At 40.4% G+C, this 13605-nt stretch overlaps 3 protein-coding genes across 3 annotated transcripts; 2 read left to right on the top strand and 1 right to left on the bottom strand.

The window, feature by feature from the left end:
- Window positions 1-595: 595 nt before the first annotated feature.
- Window positions 596-3206, bottom strand: LOC134747588 (uncharacterized). The gene is made up of 5 exons (XM_063682184.1): window positions 3066-3206; window positions 2870-2977; window positions 2650-2783; window positions 1708-1810; window positions 596-863 (listed from the first exon to the last, which is right to left on the bottom strand). The coding sequence occupies exons 1-5, from the start codon at window positions 3090-3092 to the stop codon at window positions 660-662; spliced, it is 576 nt and encodes a 191-aa protein (XP_063538254.1). The 5' UTR covers window positions 3093-3206; the 3' UTR covers window positions 596-659.
- Window positions 3207-3855: 649 nt separating this feature from the next.
- Window positions 3856-8969, top strand: LOC134744477 (mitochondrial import receptor subunit TOM70). Its single transcript, XM_063678300.1, has 2 exons — window positions 3856-5515; window positions 7021-8969. Exons 1-2 carry the CDS (start codon window positions 4023-4025, stop codon window positions 7172-7174), a joined length of 1647 nt encoding a protein of 548 aa, XP_063534370.1. The 5' UTR covers window positions 3856-4022; the 3' UTR covers window positions 7175-8969.
- A 483-nt stretch (window positions 8970-9452) lies between these two features.
- Window positions 9453-13025, top strand: LOC134747580 (uncharacterized). Its single transcript, XM_063682173.1, has 3 exons — window positions 9453-9654; window positions 12190-12337; window positions 12869-13025. Exons 1-3 carry the CDS (start codon window positions 9459-9461, stop codon window positions 12999-13001), a joined length of 477 nt encoding a protein of 158 aa, XP_063538243.1. The 5' UTR covers window positions 9453-9458; the 3' UTR covers window positions 13002-13025.
- The last annotated feature ends 580 nt before the right edge of the window (window positions 13026-13605 follow it).

The raw sequence follows: 13605 nt of genomic DNA, 5'->3' as shown, positions 1-13605 counted from the left end.
ATTCTAATATTCCCTTATATGGTATAAACATACATGTTATATATTCGCGATTCATGTCAACATCCCTATTGATGCTCAGCACTGTTATTGCTTGAAACATTACTATCGGCCGGGGCTCGGAAACCGTTTTATTTTTCAAACCGTTTTCGTTTATTCACCCGGGAACGAAAGGGATTTCGTTTGCGGTTACCGGTTAAAGAACTGTTCTATGGAGATACCGGTTTATCTAGACTTATATTGACCGGGATATAGACCGTGATTACCTTTTGTATTGTTTATCGGGAGCTCACAAATAATACAAAAGGTCTATATCCCGGTCAATATAAGTCACTACTAACCGTGAATCATTCAAAACTCTGATACCGGTTTATGCCAAATTCGTTCGTCATTCGTTTTTGTGGAACGAAAATAACCGGTTAAATTGAAAATATCGAAGCAAGATAGAACGAGAAATGTTGCGAGTATTGCGACCTGTAGAGGAGAACATCCGGACACACGAAAACATTTTTGCCCAAGCTGAAACGGAGACCTTCGCTAACGCTCGGTCAATTAAGCAATTAACCATGACTTCTTCGTAAGGAATAAAACAACAATATAACAACAAAACTTTATTAACCTACTAGACCTACTATTTACATAAACCTACAAGTCAGACAAGTCTACTTCCTCTTCTTTTTCTCAGCGCGGCTGCCGCCCATATCCTCAAGTTGTTGCTTGAGCTCGAGCAGCTGGTTGTCGGGCACGTAGCGGATCTCCTCGTGCTCGACGGCGTGCTCGTGCACGTGCAGCTCGCAGCCCTGCGGGAGCGCGGCGCGCGCGCACCGCAGGAGCGTGCCCAGCGCCCACGCAGGCACGTCCACTACCTGACAAGAATGTGAAGAACGTTATAATAATAATAATATTTAACTTCTTTATTCAGATAACTAGAATCCATTGGGGTTAGGTACATAGTGACTTAAAACCTATTGTACTTATATTGTTATTGTTGTTGTGTATTGTTTGTTGTTGTTGTGTTGTTGTTATTGTTGTGTGTATTGTTGTAGTTATAGACAGTTGCACAATAGATAAGAGTGTGTCGAAATATAAGTAATATAAATAAGGCTTAGAACGCACTGCGGTTTTTTTCTTGCGGTTTCAGTTTTTTAAGTGCGTGCGCTTATAAAGCATGCCGTACGTTACATTTTTTGCGGTTGCGGAACCGCTTTCGAACAAGTAAGCTTTCTTGTTCTAACCGTATACAGCACGCTGAATTCTTTTACTTTGCAGATGTCGCTTTCTTCCTGTCTTCAGAAGGCCTACCGCGAAAATCGAAATTTCTTAAGGACAATGATATTTCGCATTTATTTTGACTTCTATTTCTGTTTACACAGCTAAATTGATTTGCTTATAATTTATAAAAACTTATAATTATATACATTTGCCACATAAATTACTACAAAAGAAACAAATGACAGATTGGGAGTATAGTTGTATTAGTTGTGCCGCTCTCAAGAACATTCTTAATTTACTGTAGGAAATATTCTCGAGCAAGAACATTTCCTATACAAAAGGGAGAAATTTCTCAAGAACGGCAAAACTGTAATTAGAAGTGGGTGCCGGGTGGTATTAAAATTCTTCAAGAATTGAAATCCATTTCATAAATCTCAAGGTTTAATATTGAATGGTTAAGGATCTAAAGACAAAAGGATTATGAAAGTTTTAATTTACCTGTACATTGCGTTCATAGACACTGAGGTTGTATTCTGTATCAACGATGGTGCCTCCCGGCTTGAACCGCTGCACCTTCAGCTTCTGAGCTGGTGTGGCCCAACTGCGCACAACCATCACTTTTGTAAACAACATTACGTTTGATAGGTTTATTAAATGCAATATTAAATTAAGTAATAGTTTTAGTAATCATTTTAGAAAGGTCTTTAATTTAAAGAGTTATTCTCTTGTCGGTGGTGTATCTTCCAGCTTTCCCTATCCTGCGCCAGCTCTTTGACTTTTTGATACAACACGACCCCTACTTTAAAAAAAAAAAACCGTACTTTTAAAACTACTTTTACCTCTTTTTTTTACTTTTAAATTCTAATAAATATATTAATTTTAGCCGATATATTTTTAAATTATGTTCCATGTTTTTGGTATTTAAATTTCAAATTTCTGTTTGCCACCAAAGACTAGTTTAATATGGTTACAAAATAATACAAAAGATATTGATAAAGAAAGAGATACATAACCTTAAGTAGATTTTATGTATTTTTTACAGAACAGTTCTGTTATATACAGGGTTAACATTATTTTTGAATGACTAATAAAATTAGTATATTGGTCATACTGAGAAAAAAACACAAATTAACTTTTCTGAGCCTAGAAGTTACTTAGAAGCACCTGACTTACGTTACTCAAACTACTTCAGATCACCATGAAAATATAGTTTTGATATTATCATTACTACTTTGAAAAAAGCTTGTGTCTTGTTCTGTCAATCAAAAGAAAAATGTGGTGACTATGAGATACATACATATACTGTGTTCAACTTTGCGTAGCATTGTTAAATACAAGATGTGTACTTAATTAATAAAAAAATAATTCAAAGTAATAACAATATATAAAAACTGTAGGCATTTAATTAACTCTTATGTGCTTAACTTCTGTCAGCCATACCTGTCATCAACCTGTATGCCCATAATTTCAGCATATCTGTGGATCTGCTTCTGGCAGGCCTCTAGCACGGCAAAGTCGTAGCCCTTCAGCTGTAGGTTAAGGCAGTCGTACACCGGCTCGTCCGGCTCCATACTCTGCAAATTTCAAGCTTGTATACACATAATTGATTCTCAAATATCTTGATGATTAATTTCATTTGTATTTATTTTATTGTACTTACAATTAGATAATCAGGTTCATATAGATCGGTCTTTGTTCGTTTCTGATGGCATACTGAGCCTCCTAGGCTAGGCCTGCTGTTGGATTTAAGCAATTGGGAGTATCTTGCCTGTAAATATTTGAATAAATAGTAATTTCAGTAAGGATATACATAACCTAAAGAATGTTAGAAATATCAAAATTGTTGACTGACTTACAAGCATACTAATTTTTGAACTAAACATTGCTGTGAATGCAATTAGCAAATTGTGTACACAAGATATCTCGTCGTTATTAATTCTAGAACCAAAAATTAATCTAAATAAACCAAACCCTGAAGTCCCTAAACTCTAAACTTAAATGACATTGACATTTCATTTCATTAATTAGACTTTTTTTTTTCAACAATTATGGCTTGGATGCGAGTTCGTTAAGCCAATTGATTTGACAGTTATAGTTTGTCAAAGGACTGTCTCATTTCAATCATAGACAGAGAGAATCATACTATCTTTGTCTTACACTAGCACTAGCACCCAAAAGAAAGGGATGAGTATAGTTTTTTTGTTCCTATTTACTGACAATTTGGTTTGACTGTTTTTATAAATCCTATTCAATTTCAAGACACACACTAAAATTACTTCACAAAGTCACATGTACATTTTTAACTTATTAAGGCATTAGTTAGTATCATTAAAAAAATGGAAATAGAAAACGCCTCTAGCGCAGTAGTGCCAACATTTGTGTTTAAATTCCGTAACAGACTACCGCAAACCCAGCTTCGCTTAAAATATATAGTTTGTCAGAGGACTGTCTCATTTCAAACATAGACAGAGAGAATCATACTATCTTTGTCTTATACTAGTACTAGCACCCAAAAGAAAAGGATGAGTATAGTTTTTTTGGTTCTTATTTACTGCCAATTTGGTTTGCCAACTATATTTATCAAATGGTTATGCCATGCCTACTGGCAGGATGTGTCCACATGATTAATCAATTATAGAAAAAACTTAGCTGTCAAAATTTTGTCTATGTATGCTCCTCGCTTGGAACTTGCCTTGGTATCGAAATGGAAAGAGCGGTGTAATAGTTATAGTTTTTGTAGGTTTTCTTGTAATTGTGTAAAGACAAAATAAATGGTGTAATCTTAAAACTTCTTGAAGAAATCCTTGTAGGACATGGCGTCAACCGGCAGCACACCCTTTCCTAAATGGCAACTGGCCATCCTTCTCGGCGCACCTTTGGCAATCGGCTTAGGTTACCTTTATCTAAGAAATAGATTAGAGGATCCAGAAAAGAAAAAAGTCGCGGAGCTAAAAGCCAAGACTACAATTTCACTAGACAATGAGGAGAACAATGTGAAAGCCGCCGAAAGCGCTATCGACCGCGCCATGAAGCTGAAAGGTGCAGGAAACCGAGCTTTCCACGCAGGCGAATACGACAAGGCGATCTCGCTGTACAACGAAGCCATCGAGTCGTGTCCACCCGACCGGCCGGTGGACCTCGCCACATTCTATCAGAACCGCTCCGCGTGCTACGAAAAGCGCGAGATGTGGGAGCAGGTGAAGGAGGACTGCACCTTCGCGCTCAAGCTTAATGAGAAGTACGTCAAGGCGTTCCTGCGGCGCTCCCGCGCGGCCGAGAAGAGCGGGGACCTCGTCCTGGCCCTAGAGGACGTAACTTCCGCCTGTATCCTGGAAAGGTTCCAAGTGCAAAGCTCCTTAGTCAACGCCGACCGCATCCTTAAGGCGCTAGGCCGCCAGCACGCACGCGAGGCGCTGGCACGGCGGCACCCCGTCATGCCGTCCAAGCATTTTATCAAAACATACTTCTCTGCCTTCTCTGAGGACCCTATTGCCAAGATCCAATTGGACGACAAGGCAACCGGTGGCTTCGCAAAAGCAAAACAAGCTCTTGATGCCCAGGATTATGATTCAATTGTAGATGCTTGCACTGCAGAGTTGCAGGCAGATGGAAAGTACAAAAATGAGGCGCAGCTTCTGCGAGCTACCTTCTATTTGTTGCTGGGCCGCCACGAGGAGGCTCAGGCTGATCTTGGCAGGGTGATTGACAGTGATGCTTCAACCAAGGTGAAAGTGAATGCTCTGATCAAGAGGGCCTCTCTGTACACTCAGCTGGAAAACACGGAACGCTGCTTGGAAGACTTTGCGAAGGCTGCCCAGCTGGATCCCAACAACTCGGACATCTACCACCACCGAGGCCAAGTGTACCTGCTGCTGGAGCGCATGGATGAGGCCACCGCAGAGTTTGCTAAAGCCGTCCAACTAAACCCTGACTTCTCTATTGCTTATATTCAGAAATGCTACGCTGACTACAGACATGCCCAGTTGAGCAAGAATGTGGGTGCTCTGACACAGGTCCGGGCAGACTTTGAACGTGCACTGGAGAGGTTCCCGAAATGTGCTGAAGCATACATCCTATTTGCTCAAGTCTTATCAGACCAGCAAGAGTGGGGTCGAGCGGAGTCCTTGTTTGACTCGGCGCTGACTGTGGACCCCCACAATGCCACACTGTATGTGCACAAGGGGCTGGTGCAGTTGCAGAAGAGCACAGACTTTGACAAGGCTGTCAAACTTATTAACAAAGCTATTGAGATGGATGATAAATGCGATTTTGCTTATGAAACACTGGGTACCATTGAAGTACAGAGGTAAGGTTCTCTGTTTTCATGTGTTTATAGATAGTAAATAAATAAAACAGTAGATCTAAATTTGCCAAGCATTATTTTCATATTAATAGAAATTTCACTTTTTTTTTAATTCAGCAAAATTTCTTGGTTACCAGATCTTATTTAAACCACAATCTTATAAAAAAATTGCAGTGGGTTCATTTGTTTTCATTTAGGCGAGTTTAGTCAACTTACCAAATTCTCTTCCCCAATCTAATAACAGCCCTGCAAATGACAAACAACAAATGCTTTGTCTTATTTCTTATGTTGACTGGATGTAAACATATCTTAACACATTGTTCAGGGTCAGAGGTCAGCTCAGTAGTTTGTAATCACTTGCAGTGTCATTATCAGTGAATTGTGGCGCTCCGCCAATATAATTTAGGCCACCTCTGTCTGAATCTGCATTGTGTTCCTATTAATCTATTGTCTTGGCTAACTATATGTTTTGAAACGATTTTATGACATAACTATATCCATTGTTAGTTTAGATTAGTCACTATCAGTATGTGTCCTTGAGGTGTTAAAGATAGTAACAGATTATTATTTCTCTGCATCAACACCTAAAGGGGAATGAACGGGTTTTATCTCAAGTATTTGGTTTGAACACATAATAAATAAGTGTTAGCAAAGATAGATATAGCTCCGTAATAGATGGATACAGTCTAAGGAAAAACGTGCCTCGAAAATCACGAAAATTTGATTGTCGATCAGAGGGCGCCACTAGTTTTGGCCTACTCTCGTATAGGGGGCGTTGACGGTTTCGTTTGTTATTTATAATTTTAACGCATATCAGTGAAAGAACATGGGCCAAAATCATATAAAAATAATAAATGCAAATAAAAAAATCATTTATCCATATTTAAATACATTTTAACGTATTTTTATAAATCTTCATTTTTAGTTTTAAAGTATGTCGATAGATGGCAGTGAATTTACAGCGGTTACAAAATATATCCTCTTTGGTGTTAGGTAAATACATAGATTTGTTGTAAGGATGAAATAGTTAAGTAACTATGAGGAAAAACATGTATACTGCACTGCCATTAAAAACTCAATGAGATGAAGTTCATTTTTAGGGTTCTGTACCCAAAGGTTAAAAACGGGATCCTGTTACTAAGACTCCTCTGTCCATCTGTCTGTCTGTCACCAGGCTGTATCCCATGGACCGTGATAGCTAGACAGTTGAAATTTTCACAGATGATGTATTTCTGTTGCTGCTATAACAACAAATACTAAAAAGTACGGAACCCTGGATGGGCGAGTCCGACTCGCACTATAGTGTTGAAACTTGAACACTACTTGAGTGAAACAATCATGTTTTATTTACTGTTTTACTAATGTTTTATGGATCTTCAAATGGATTTGTAATTATTGTCTACCAACTAGTTAAAGATCATTACGTAATTGCCGCTAGAAATCGCAGTGCTGGCCCTTAAGCTCTCATGTTTCACACAATAATCTTACATAATTTTTTTGCTTTCCAGGGGTAACCTAAAACGATCACTGGAGTTGTTTGAGAAGGCGATCGCGCTGGCCAAGACGGAGCTGGAGATGACACACCTGTTCTCGCTGAAGGACGCCGCCGCCGCGCAGCTCAAGGTGTCCGAGCGCTGGGGACTCGACTGGACCGTTAGCTAGGCACCCCGCATTACACACTACAAGGCATTTGCCAAGTGAGATTGGCCTTACATACTTTGTTTTAGACGAGAATTTTATTTAAAATCTGCCATTTTTTTGTGAAAACAGTACTTAAAGTTTGCAAGCTTGTTTTAGAAAATTTACTTCAGTATAAGACCTTTTTAATTTACGGCCATGTCTCGGATTCAGCGGCCCGCCGCGCCCCCGCCGCCTGCTTACGTCTAGTACGGTGTGACTATGCTCTACTCTAAGCCGCTTTCCTCATTTGCCATTAGCTCGTAAATGTTAGGTGCACTTTGATATATATCGAACTTCGTATCACAAATTGTTATGGACAAGAATGTCTGTTTGATGAATGATGAAGTTAGGAGTAGGTAAGATATTTTTGGAAATGTAATTTAACTTGGATTTCAATTCTTTAAATGACCTCGTATTAGGCCCATATTAGGTGCTTCAATGTGTAATTACAATCTTGCATAAATTTGTTTATGGGAAGTACAGGGAGCCGCACTACACTTTGCTGTGTAGTTCAATAATTAGGTAAGCTTCATAAGAAGCAGAACAGAGTACAATTGTAGCTAGCTAGTGCGGCGTACGTGTTTCCCCCTCTGTTTTATTACACTTCATATTGAAGTTGTCCTTGAATTTATTTAAAAATGAAATGTATCTACCTATTTTTAAATTATGTAGTGATAGCTCTTGCATTTAAAATATAACAATATATTTTGCGTTTATAGGGAACTAACAAAATGCTGTATGTATATATTTAAGACAAACCTAGAATGAATGGCTACCTTGAATGGATGTGATAAATATCTCGGACACCAGACATTACAAGGTAATAAAGGATGATTTATCTCATCTTCTCATGGCTTTTGTACATATCTATGTATATTTTTTATTAGGTATGCTGCAAATATATTCTTGTGTTATACAGATACATATATATTTGTGATACAATTGTTTTGTATTGTCGTAAATTGACTCCTGTTCACTGGCTATTCGAGAAAATTATTGAAACCAATTGTGTATGTTTTTGCAGTTTCAATAGTTGATTATTATAAATAATGAATATCAAAAGCTGTTTGAATTCACAACTTTAACTAACACTTTAATTGTAAAGCGGCTTCACTAGCAACATACCCCGCTAAAGACGTATTATACAAATATCTTATATCCATCATTTTCAGAGTATATAATTATGTTGTACACAAATGATGTCGATGAGTGATCACTTCATTTCACGCGGCACTCGTAACACTGAATTGTTCTAGTCGTCTCAAGTTATTTACCTACTTCGGCACTACTGCTCGATACCAATTTCCTGATATTTTAATTAAATAAACGTAGGTACTAGAAATAACGTAGCTACGAATATTTTGAAATGTCATTTAAATTATTAATGTATAGTTGTGCAGTGCAGTAGTAACAATTCTAGATGTTTTGAACATAACCGTGCTCGTTTCAACTGCCATTGTTTTGTTTTGGTAAATGATACATCACAGGTTCTGTAAGTGCCGCGGAGATGGCGAGTGATCGCTAGCGGCGGCCTGCGGGCCGCGCGGGTGCAGCCAAGGCGTCGCTTGCAATAAACACATCATGTTTTGCCTATCATCCTATATATAATCACAAATAAAATGACGGCAGATGTTTTGGATGCACCCCTTTATTTTACCAGTTAGGTAGATCGTGAAATTAGAACTGCTCGCGGATGTTTGTACGAGTTGTTACCTCACCGATAGTGGATAGATTAAATTTATGAAAAATACGAAATACATTATTCGAAACGATTAAATCATCTTTTACTTCTTCCTACATGTATCAGAGTTTATAACCGATAAGCTGAGTAGGGCCTTCGAGTCTGTAGAAGGAATTGTTTCAGTTCAAGAAATATAACCTACCCTTGAAATCTTATGTAGGTATCCATCTCAGAGGTAGGGTTAAACTTCCTAATGACAAGCACTGAAAAGTCACCATAGCTGCTTTAGAATAAGCTTTAACCCTATGAACGCCAGACGGCGAAGGAAAATGCCGTGCCCCGAACGCCAGGCGATCGCGATTATTTAAGCGAAATTGCACTTTACGTAGTCCCACGTAAGTCCCTATTGTATTGGTAAAGCTGACGGCTGTAGGCGCCCTTGGCAAGACTTTCCGATGACGTCCACAGCCGTCTGTGGCGGTCAAAAGGAAGTCCCAACGATTAGTATCGTTCCTACATCTACAACGAGTTGTACACTATCATGGTGTATTTGGACGTTGTCCATCAGACGTATTCTAGTCGGCCATGAGTGTCGTACGTCAACGTACTAAAGTGTTCACATTAGTATTGCTGCTGGCGAGTTCGGGCTCGGGGCTGCTCTGCTACAACGGCACGCTCACGTCCTCGCGGTTCGGGGACGACCCCCTGAGCGCGGAGTCCCTGGTCGGCGGGGGCGTGGGACTCGTGCGGCTGCGGTGCGCTATGACGATACGGTGTGAAGGTAACTTGTAGCTTGACAGCTACCTTGTGACCTTAGACAAAAGTCCTACCCACTTTAGCCACGCTAAGTGATAATCAAGGGGACTGCAGGGATTTAATGATTGCATTACCCTAGTTTTGGTCGCGTTTATATACCTATATGAAAGGAATTGAGGCCAAATAATATACCTGATACTCACTAGGAGATCGAGACCTTTAAAATGCGTATCAATTAAGGTCCAACGTGTAAGGTAGGTAACTTAAAAATTGAATTTAAAAAGCATCAGGTTTAACAAGTCTGTTTAAATATCGGCCTTACTTGCTGAGTAAGTAGATTTAAAACATGATAAGTTTTAATAACAAAACTTCCGTGAGACATTGACATATTAAATATATAAAACCGGGTCACTCACGTTTATAAAGTCGATGATTGCTCGTCTTGCTCGATATGGAGCGAACTCCATAACAAGCATTTTCATAGACATATACCTACATATATTTTCATAAACATGTCGAGCAATCATCGACTTTATAAACGTGAGTGACCCGGTTTGATATTGTATTTAATGATAAGTTTATTGAAAATTATTTTCTACCTCGATACCTAATTACCTACTCAGTCTTTTATACTCTCCTATACTACTATATACCTATTTATACTATTTGCTTTATACATATACAACATTTTTTCTTGCAAAAGATTTAGAATACAATTCACATACAACCTGTATAGTAACCACCTAAGTAGACAGACAAATGTCAAGTGAGCTATGCAAAAATTTCGGGTAAAATTTTTATCACATTTGTCGCAATGTGGAGCACACAGTGCTTCGTGCTGCTGACCGTGGCGGGCGCGGCGGCGGGCCTCTACTGCTTCAACTGCTCGGAGACGCAGTACGAGACCAACCAGTGCGGCGGCGGCTTCGGCACGGGTGCCATCTGGTTCAATTCTTCCAGGCTGCGACTGGCTACCTGCACAGGAGGTGTCTGATCTCTTACTTGATCTTTTAAACATAAATGGCTCAACCTGGAGATAAAAGCGAATACATCATGATATTTAGGATTATTTTGCAGCGATGATATGAATCTGAGTGCTACTGTAAACTTAGCATTTCCAAGAGTATTTGTGTAGATGTTGTGGTCTTTACCTACTGGTGGTGGCGGATTTTGGTCTTTCCTTGGCTGACGCCACACCATACCTTACCTACCTACACTCAAACATTATATCATAGGCTATGAAAGCTACTGTTTGTAGGTATTTATGTTCGATCGGGAGGAAGCAATAAAAGTTTTCTTCTTCGACCTAGCGTTCTCCCGGCCTAGCGCCAGGGTCCGCTTTCCTACTCAATCTTCTCCACTTTGCCCGCAATCAAAAATTATGAAAAGTGAATTTGGAAGCAATAAAAGTTAATTATTAAAAATTTAATATTAACAGCCGAAAGGCGTCCACCAGTAGGCAAAAGATAATGACAACGACCGGACGTGGGGCCGCCCTCTTTCAATACGATTTCCTGCGAATTATGATCAAATTATTGTTTGAAACCGAAATACATGAAAGAAAAAGTGCCCAGGGCTGGGATCAAAGCAGCTTCTTCTGCATTTGCGGCAGATGCCTCAACCACTCGGCCACCCACGTCACGTTACGGCGGTATGGGTCGAATTTTCTCGAGTATATGCAATCTACTAAAGGCTTTCGGCACCCTTAAAAGATATTCGTGAAATTATTGTTTGACTTTAGACACAGATTAATAAATAGTTACTACGTAACAGATACATCATTCCCATACAAAAGCGAAAATACCTACGCTATAATAGCCTACAAATTCTTAATAATAATACCTGCTGCTCAGGACGAGAAGAAATGTACCATAAGTACGCGAACAAAGAGTCGAGACTGCCTTGCTCGCCGTGCGAGTCACGTGCCAAAGCGTCATCGTAAGAATGCGCTAGGGTTGTACTGTTACTTATGTTATTATTGTAATAAAACAAATGTTGCGAATAAACCATATTTTTTATTAGTCAATCAAATATTTAAAAACAACAATTATATTACCTGACTCAAAAAACTCCTTCATTTACGATTTACCTACTTATGTTCAAAGAAATAAATGGTGACAAAATTCATAAAGATAGATTTAAAATACTACTCGGTAAATACGACAAATTTTCCTTTGTTTTTGACTTTTACACCCATCTACTGCACAATAATTTCGTGGTTTCGGCATTTCGAAGCGTAGGCGCGGGAAACGCGCGGTGCGAGCGCTCAGGCGGGCGTTCGGCGGCCCTCTGTCGGTTGAATCGTCGACGATACGCCGAGCGGTAGGCATATAGCGCGTGGCCTTTAGCGAGTGAAGGAGGCCTGCTTTAGATCTATCGATGCTCTCCCTCCCAGCAGCCCGGGGCCCGAGGTACCTCTGCTTTTTGCATTCCAATCCCAAGCACTGACACAGAGCAAACTTCTATAGGCCTTATGGTGCTCCCATAGGTATTCCTGTTTCCTCACGATGTCCTTCGCCATAGAAACTACCAACGCTTACACCTCTACGTATGCTTGCAGAAAATGCCATGTGCTTCGTGCGCTCCTGGTCGGCGCGCGCTAAACACGCGTGGCTGGTGCAGCGCGGCTGCTACAAGTCCAGCCCCGACGACCCGCTGCCGCGCATTGTGCGCAGCCCCACCAGGGCCATGTCGTGTAAACGAGAGAGGTATATACCTAGCTTGGTTTCGTTCGCTCCTGGCCCGTGCTCGCTAAACACGAGCGGCTGGTGCAATGCGGCTCCTACAAGTCCAGCCCCAGCCCCGACGACCCGCTGCCGCGCACCGTGCGCAGCCCCAACTGGGCCTTGTAATGTAAGGGAAAGAATTTGTTTTGATTTCGTTCGCTCCTGGTCCTAAAATTCTCTTTTTTTTTAAACACTACGTCGGTGGCAAACAAGCACATGGCCCGCCTGATGGTAAGCAGTCATTGATGGCGTTTAAATAACATTTGCACCGTCCGGGCTATCAAAATCGCTGCCAACTTAGCTTGATCTAACTCATAAACTGAAATAGATGTCAATATATTAAAGACAAAGTCACGAAGCCCTCCAGTGGTGAAGGCCGGATTCGAACCGGCGTCTTTAGCAATCCATGGTCTAACTCTACAATCGTTATCACCCTGCAACGCCCAATTAATAAAGACAATAAAGATAAATTATTAAAAATGGTAGGTAAATTGTCATACGTCTATTTTTCAGGTACAAAGACGCCGAATACAATGTTTGCCTCTGCCAAGCGGACTGGTGCAACTCTGCGAAGTGGGACCTGCCACTCCATGTGACCACCTTGGTCGGGTTAGCGAATGTGTTACGCTGCTTATATCTGCCATAATCATTAAATTAATACAGATTAAGATGAGATGTGTATTTTGTTATCCTAATAGTCGGGTATGGCATAATCTAAGAGAGGTATATTCACTACGGCATAAGGACTGCGCCAAGCGAGACATGCAATCCTTCAACATCCCGGTTCATCAATGGGAGAAGCTTGTCGAGGACAGAGATAAGTGGCGCAAACTGGTGTCCGACGGTAGTAAAATCCACGATGACGCTTGGTTTACGACACTCGCAAGTAAGCGAGTCTAGCGTCATCAGCGCGACAACTGTTCGCCACGGGCACACTTCACCTGCCTGTCTTGCGGTCGTGATTGCCGCTCCCGTATTGGCTTACACAGCCATGTGAAACGTTGTCACCCTACCTGCCACTGTCTGTATAGTCTGCAATAGACTGAAAGGCCTATGATGATATTCACGCCGCGCGCGTATCCCGAAAATGAGGCGCGGAGGGATGTGTTCAGAGTTGAATAAAAAATATAAATAGTGGAGATATAGTACTACAAGTAGGGACTTTCTTACTGGAAATTTCCTCCTCTAATAATATTTTATTTAGATTTCTTAAATATTAATACTTTTAGAGATATTGGCGAAATATCTCC

This window comes from Cydia strobilella, chromosome 1, assembly GCF_947568885.1.
Source record: "Cydia strobilella chromosome 1, ilCydStro3.1, whole genome shotgun sequence".
Lineage (NCBI taxonomy): Eukaryota > Metazoa > Arthropoda > Insecta > Lepidoptera > Tortricidae > Cydia > Cydia strobilella.
The sequence above is the reverse complement of the archived record's forward strand: the minus strand, read 5'-3'. Positions and strand labels throughout refer to the sequence as shown.

Bases quoted from the DNA above. Each gene is read 5' to 3' on its own strand.
- LOC134747588 (XM_063682184.1), bottom strand. From the start codon at position 3,092: ATGTTTAGTTCAAAAATTAGTATGCTT. The intron at 2,784-2,869 runs GTAAGTACAATA...TGAAATTTGCAG, and splicing joins ATGAACCTGATTATCTAATT to AGTATGGAGCCGGACGAGCC. The intron at 1,811-2,649 runs GTATGGCTGACA...GGTTGTGCGCAG, and splicing joins GGCATACAGGTTGATGACAG to TTGGGCCACACCAGCTCAGA.
- LOC134744477 (XM_063678300.1), top strand. From the start codon at position 4,023: ATGGCGTCAACCGGCAGCACACCCTTTCCTAAATGGCAACTGGCCATC. The intron at 5,516-7,020 runs GTAAGGTTCTCT...TTTGCTTTCCAG, and splicing joins GGTACCATTGAAGTACAGAG to GGGTAACCTAAAACGATCAC.
- LOC134747580 (XM_063682173.1), top strand. From the start codon at position 9,459: ATGAGTGTCGTACGTCAACGTACTAAAGTGTTCACATTAGTATTGCTG. The intron at 9,655-12,189 runs GTAACTTGTAGC...GTATGCTTGCAG, and splicing joins TATGACGATACGGTGTGAAG to AAAATGCCATGTGCTTCGTG. The intron at 12,338-12,868 runs GTATATACCTAG...TCTATTTTTCAG, and splicing joins ATGTCGTGTAAACGAGAGAG to GTACAAAGACGCCGAATACA.